The following is a 7,108-nucleotide window of genomic DNA, read 5'->3' as shown; positions in this document are numbered from 1 at the left end:
TGGTAGTAAGATAAACACTGCTGAAAATATCATTAATTAAATTGATAGACGTCTTGATATACACAATTCGACGGCATAACGTTCTACTATAAATGGGGATGAAGGGAACTCATGTGGAATATACTAAACGAAACGTAGATCTGGAACACTTCTATTTGCAACCAGATAGTTACGTCTCTCTTTTCTCCTGCTTAGCTAGGTAGCTAAGATGGGGAGTTCCAATGGCCACTGCTCCATTTCCTTGGCCGTCCTCTTCGTCTTTGTTGTCACCGGCGACGCTAATCTAGGGTCGTGTGGCTGCTTCAAGCGTATCTTCTCCTTTGGCGACTCCATCATTGACACCGGCAATTTCGCATACACCATCCGCAACAGATCACCGAGTCCACCCTCGGTGCTTCCTTATGGAGAGACCTACTTCCACCACCCCACGGGCAGGGGCGGACCCAGAATAAAAACTGACTGGGGGAATTCATCAATAAGAAAACTTACAAAGGCTTATAAACCTCACAATATGTTATACACAAATGCTCTCTCTGATCCATATTATTTGTCAGGTGAGCGACAATCAATATGGATCTGAGAGAGTAGCAGTTTCCAATTACTCCAAGTCATAAGATACTTCAACAAAGTTCTAAAAAAAAATATACTTCATCCAACAGAGCCATGACGAGTTTATCACTAAAGTGAACATACCTTATAAAAAAGAGTTTATATCTCAATAGTACACAGATTGCAAAAGAGAAGATTTGTCTCCAACGTAAATGCCGCTACCTGCAAAGAGAAAACACATATTTGGCTTAGCTGCTTAAATACTAATGGAGATGGTAAACATGTAAAATGTGCAATGTATTAGACCATTACATTTCCACACGATGATCTTTCATTTTATGGAAACGATTAAGAATCACTTCATTGGTGATTGTATTTAGCAAGTCCTTTTCAACAAGGAAAATTAGGCTGTGACTCAAATAATAATCACCAATTTTGTTACGCGAAGCATTTTTCACAATCTTCATAGCCGAAAAACATTTCTCAAAAGTGACAGTGGCAACGAGTGGTGGCGTTACCATCTCTTCATTTCTTTATCAAATACTTCTCCATTATCTTCCTTCTTCCATGCCAAATCATTGAAATACTAACTCTAAAGAGTTTAGATAAAGGTATGATACTATCAGCAGACTAGCAGGCGAGTACTAGTTCTGTATTAGTACACCTGAGAGTAGAAAATCCAGCCTCAACAGAATGGCTTCCAAGATTGAATTTCATAGAGAATTTGATTAGAACAAAGCATGCTACTAGCAGGCTAGCACGCTGCACGTCTGCACACAAGTACTAGCACTGTATTCTCAAATCCTAGAAAATGACCTACGGGTAGTGTGTCACATTTTAATCCTATCAAATTTTATTTACATGGCTGATAGGACTAGCAGTTCTAGACTAGCACGAACTGCATCCTTGCATTTGATTTGACAGGAAACATAACCAGAAATCCAAAAGAAGAAAAAAATCATTTCATGAATGGATCAGCTCAAGAAGAACAAACCTAGTTTCAGAGTTGGCCAGTTGGGGATGAGGGATGAGGATGATGAGCAGGGGAGCGACCAGCCTCCAGCCACGTATGTAGCCAGGCCGGCCGTCGGCGGCGGCGCGCGGCGGACTCTGCGGAGACACGGAGGGAGATCGTCGCAGCAGGCAGCGGCCGAGCCGGCGGTTCGTTTGGTTTGTATAATTAATTTCCAACAAGAATCAACGCAGCGGTGCCGTCTCGCCTTCCAATTTAATTGCTGGAATTATTTTCATGCAGCGAAAATCGATCCTCCATGGCACGACTGCCTTCCTTGCGTTTATCTTTTCTGGGCTTTAGCAAGGGAGTGGGGGCACCAGGCCTGGGCCGACTGGGGGCCTTGCTCGACCACTACTGAGCATTTAAGGGAGGATCAAAAATTGAGTGGGGTCCTGGGCCCCCACTCACCTGAACGTGCGTCCGCCCCTGCCCACGGGCCGCGCCTCTGACGGGCGTCTCATCATGGACTTCTATGGTATGTACATGTGCAAGCATGTGTGTTCTAACAGTTCAATTTCGTACGCGTGCTAAATTTGGTGCATGATGTTTTGTCAGCGCAAGCGTTGGGCCTGCCGCTGCTGCCGCCGAGCTTGCCCGAGGAGAAGACGGGGCAGTTCCCCACTGGTGCCAACTTTGCCGTGTTCGGCGCTATGGCGCTGAACCCGAACTACTTCAAGTCCAGGTATAACTTGAGTGTACCGTTTCCATGGAGCCTCCACGATCAGCTCGCTACTTTCAACAAAGTGCTCACACGGATTGCTCCAGGAGATGGTACGTAATGCATGCAAAAACATACCTTGGGGTCAGCTTATGATATTTTAATTACGGGACATTTCTGCATGCACCATGCACCTGCATGTGTTCTTGGTCAACTTATTCCTTTCTTTTTGCTGTGATCAGCTGCAACAAAGAGGCTCCTGAGCGAGTCCCTGGTCGTCTTTGGTGAGATTGGGGGCAATGACTACAACTTTTGGTTCTTTGACTCTGAGCTCAGCAAGGACAGAAACACGCCCCTCCAGTATATGCCCGATATTATCGACCGCATCGGAGCCGGCGTGCAGAAGGTGATCAACCTCGGCGCCAAGACGATCCTTGTCCCGGGGAACTTCCCCATCGGGTGCGTGCCGGTCTACCTTAGTACTCACAAGAGCAATACATCTGCCGACTACGACCAGTTCGGCTGCCTCGCGTGGTTCAACGCGTTCTCTCGGAGGCACAACCAGCTGTTGAAGCAGGAGATCGGCCGGCTCAAGTCCCGGAACCCCAGCGTGAAGATCATCTACGCAGACTACTACGGCGCCTTCATGGAGTTCGTCAAGAATCCCAACAGGAATGGCATTGACAGCCCTCTCGTGGCATGCTGTGGTGGCAACGGGCCCTACGGCACCGGCCTTCCGTGCGACTGGAACGCGAAGGTTTGCCGCGACCCATCCAGGTTCGCCAACTGGGACCAGGTTCACATGACGGAAAAGGCATACAGTGTCATCGCCAATGGGGTGCTCAATGGCCCGTATGCGGACATCCCTTTGCTCCACGCATGCTAGGAGAATTCCTTCTGAGAGACTTGAAGAATTGTTGCTGCCACCAAGATCTGATACGCTTCTTGGGATTCTTATCTGTATCTCCATATCAATTATTCATGAATGAAATGGTTGGATCTGTCACATGCATGAATATGTAATGTATTTATCACAAAAAACATGCACAGGCGCGTGCACTAATATATCCCCACCTAACCCTAGTATAGTTGCAGTGCCAGCCATCTCGAGACTGGACTCACTGGTATGGATGTTTGCCCCAACGGTAACTTGCTATAGGGTCTTTTTCATTCATAGAATTATCAAAAAGAAAAGCAGGAAAATACCCCCGCAGAAAAAAAACAGGAATATAAAAATGCAGAATATGCATGCTTTCGTTGCTTTGCACCACGCCTAGATTTGAGGGAACCTAGGAACTATTCTTCTATACCATGGATGTGTTAGGTGAAAACTCAAAGGAAATGCATGCTAGATAAACTAAATTATATATTGTTGTATTGCAAATGTAGCCAGTTATAAGACCCACAGAAAACAGAAAGAAATCCAATGTTGTGAGTTACTGGGTGATAAACGTAGGCAGGGGCGGAGCTAAGATTTAGACTTGAGAGGGGCAAAGAAGAGACAAAAATTTACAATATGAGCCAAGCAATAATCACTACAGGAAAATCATAAGTTCCCTAATATCTGACTATAAGCCGATTGTTATTTCACCGGTACTCTGCTTATATACGTGTACACCGAGTACCAAACCCTAAAATGCACGGCACAAATACTGACCTCAGCGTAGACGGAACTAAGCCAAGAATCAGGAAAAGAACCTCAGTTTACATAAAAACACTCGGCATATTGTCCAGAAAGCACTCGGCTTAGAGTTCCTTCTCAGCAAAGTTATTGCCATGTGGCCATCACATATGTGCGTGACAGCACGGCATGCTCTATAAGTCGAGGGTGCTTGAAAGATGCGTGACATATATGGAATAGAAGAGGAGTGCACAAAATAGGACACTTGGCTTACACTTTGCATCTTATTTGCTCAGCAGTTTCATAATGCAATAATGAATTTTACATGTTCTTTATTGCATTTATGTTTATTTATTGCATTCTATTCCTTCCCCTCTTTCCTAACCCATTCTCTTCCAGCCACTCTCCAATTTCTGCCCTTTTGATGCCCTCAATTTCCATCCCACTCTCTAATTACCGCCACTTTGCCACTTTAAAGTTGTCATCGCCTTGTAGTATCACACCCCGTACTGTACCCATATTAAGATCACACGCAAATGGATAAGTGGTTCCTAGCCTTACTCACATGATTTGATGAATCAATCTTGTTTGGTAAGCCCGGAAACATCTACCCCTAGGTTTCTTCATATGGGTGATTTCATCTGGACTGTCCTCTTTATGTGTGTTATAATAGGGGGAAAATTCTATACGACCTGGGTCGTATGCCCCCCATCGTTAGACCTTGTTTAGATGTTGACAGATGGCAATACAAATCTGAATGCACCCTTCCGTCTTCCACATCTGATTCCTCTCTCGTTCCCTCTTCTTTATCCTCCCATCGAGCAACAACAGCAGTGGGACCACAGTGAAACACTTCTTCACCGCATCGCTCTGCCCCGACATCTGACTGCCACCATAATTTGTCAGGGCACTCATATATCGCAGATCGATCTTCAGATTCATGCCCTTGACAATAAAGATACGGAGGACTTATTAAATTAGAAGATGAAAGATACAGAGGATCAATTCCCATCGCGTGTGACAGACGACCCGGAGCTCATCGCCATGACCGGCTGCGTGACATCACGGAGCAGCTGGAATGGTAGGCACTACGCCATCTGGCGCAACAACGATAATGCGCCCTTGTGCTGCGCGGTCGCCGTCGTCCATCGACCAGGGCTCAGTTCGTCGTCGCCATGAGTGCCCCCCTACACGATGTGACGGAACAGACGGGCAGGACGACGGTTAGCTTCTCTCGGTGTTGTGTCTGGAGTAGCCTGGGGAGGAGGACGAACCGTCGTGCCGCACGGTTGCCGCCGGTGAGATGTCCGTAGAATGTAGACCGGTTGTGGAAGAAAGGAAGGATGGAATCGGGATTAAGCCATTAAATTAAGGCTTGGTGTTTCTTTGAGATTGATGTCCACACGTGTTACAATTCGAAGTGGGTCTCACCTAGTGGGCATATGACCCAGGTTGTATAGGATTTTTTTTCCTTATAGTAGGTCACAGGACCATGAGCAACCAAAATCAGACCATAACATTCAAAAATTTGGTCGGGGGCACGTCATGATCAATCTATCGAGGGGACGCGTCCGCTTTGTGAAGGTAGTGTGGTATCCTTTGCCCCATTGACCTCGATTTTTTCTTCGCGGTCAGGTCATCGCCCTTTTCGGAGCCCTCCTGTCATATCCGGGGCATATATGTAGTGTGAAAATGAGAATAAATCGACCCTCTGTCTTTATATGACAGCTTTGTAATGTAACGAGTGGCAAAAAATGCATTGTTGCTTGCTCGATTTGAGCGTGTAATGGATGCCCGAGATTGTTATTTCGTAGACACCTGGTCAATGCTGTGATTGTCATGCACTGTTGGACGCCGCGGAGATTGCACGGTTGGCGGAATCGACCGACCCGGAGCTGGATGGACAGCCATGCTGAGCTGTTGGGCGTTCCAAGCCTATCTTAGTTGATTTGTAGAGATCTATGCATGACGCTTGACACAAGCGGTGGTCTTATGGACCCAACCCCCCACGGACTCGGCTACGTCAATCAATAAGGCATGCACAAGGCCACAATATCACACGTCAGAATAGGCTATTAAAACTGCCACACCTCTACTTCTTTCATTTTAAAGTACCACATGATCCCTCGTCTTTTGACCTCGCCTCCTCCCAAACGACCCCGCAGGCTCGCCCGAGAAACCTGCTTCTCCCGCACATCTCGGGCGCCCACCCGTGAGAAAACTGCCACTTCTTCACGTCTACCACATGATTTCTCCTCAGGACAAAGTTACCATGGTATTCGTATGCAAGTTATCAGACCTGTGTTGCATAACTTACCGTGCTATTTACATAGAACGTACCAGGTATCTATGCTTCAACAACTACATCCCTTTAAAGTTACCAATGTGTTTTGTACACAAGTTATAAGGTCTTCGATGTGTAAAATATTGTGATACTTACACATAAGTTATCAGGGTATATGTACATCAACCTCCCCCCGGTCAAAGTTACCATGAGGGATTGTGCATGAGTTACCGGGTCTACAGTTCATATATTATCATGGTACTTGCACCTAAAAACCTGTGTGTGTTTCGGTAGCTTTTTCCATAGGTCAGAAATTACCACGATGATTTTGCGCCTATAGCACGTGTGCCCCTCATGACACTAAGCATTATGTGACTTTCCCGTGGCACGCCATGTGTTGTGTTCATTCAAGAGGCCCACGCGCGAGGCGATTGTATGTTTTTAACAACTTAGTTTCTTTTGGTAAAAAAAGTTACCATCATGTTTATATTGCAAGTTATCGGTTATGCGATGCTTATATTATCATGGTATTTACACAAAAAATATTGGGGATGTTTTGAACAACTTTTTGCCGGGTCAAAAAGTTATCATGGTGATTCTAGGTAACCTATCAAGCCCGTAGTGCTTAAAATATCATGCTATTTACACAAAATTTATCAGGGGTATGTTTCAGCAAATCCCCCCCAACCCCCCCCCCCCCCCCCGTTTCAAAAACTTATCATGGTGTTTAGTTATCGCAGTGCATATGTTTTCATGCTATTTACACATAAAAATGCCAGGGGAGGGAGATACTACCGTGCTATTTACACAGAAGCTACCGGAGTATCTTTTAAAAAAAACCCTACGGTCAAAGTTACCATGGTGTTTCTATCTCAGTTATCAGATGTGCGCTGCGTATATTACCATCTATTTACACATAAATTATCAGGTATCTTTTCACATTTGTCTTCCCCAATGGTTAAAGTTACCATGATGTTTGTA

General features: G+C 45.5%; 1 protein-coding gene across 1 annotated transcript; it reads left to right on the top strand.

Annotated features, from left to right (window-relative positions):
- Positions 1 to 208: 208 nt before the first annotated feature.
- LOC123165094 (GDSL esterase/lipase At1g28610-like) lies at positions 209 to 3,108 on the top strand. The gene is made up of 3 exons (XM_044582728.1): positions 209 to 554; positions 2,120 to 2,335; positions 2,465 to 3,108. Exons 1-3 carry the CDS (start codon positions 209 to 211, stop codon positions 3,106 to 3,108), a joined length of 1,206 nt encoding a protein of 401 aa, XP_044438663.1.
- Positions 3,109 to 7,108: the final 4,000 nt, after the last annotated feature.

The sequence above is a fragment of the Triticum aestivum genome, chromosome 7D (genome assembly GCF_018294505.1).
Source record: "Triticum aestivum cultivar Chinese Spring chromosome 7D, IWGSC CS RefSeq v2.1, whole genome shotgun sequence".
Lineage (NCBI taxonomy): Eukaryota > Viridiplantae > Streptophyta > Magnoliopsida > Poales > Poaceae > Triticum > Triticum aestivum.
The sequence above is the reverse complement of the archived record's forward strand: the minus strand, read 5'-3'. Positions and strand labels throughout refer to the sequence as shown.

What these genes read in the sequence shown, in the direction of transcription:
- LOC123165094 (XM_044582728.1), top strand. Translation starts at nt 209, where the DNA reads ATGGGGAGTTCCAATGGCCACTGCTCCATTTCCTTGGCCGTCCTCTTC. An exon ending in TGATCCATATTATTTGTCAG is followed by an intron (nt 555 to 2,119) that starts GTGAGCGACAAT and finishes ATGTTTTGTCAG; the next exon opens with CGCAAGCGTTGGGCCTGCCG. An exon ending in ACGGATTGCTCCAGGAGATG is followed by an intron (nt 2,336 to 2,464) that starts GTACGTAATGCA and finishes TGCTGTGATCAG; the next exon opens with CTGCAACAAAGAGGCTCCTG.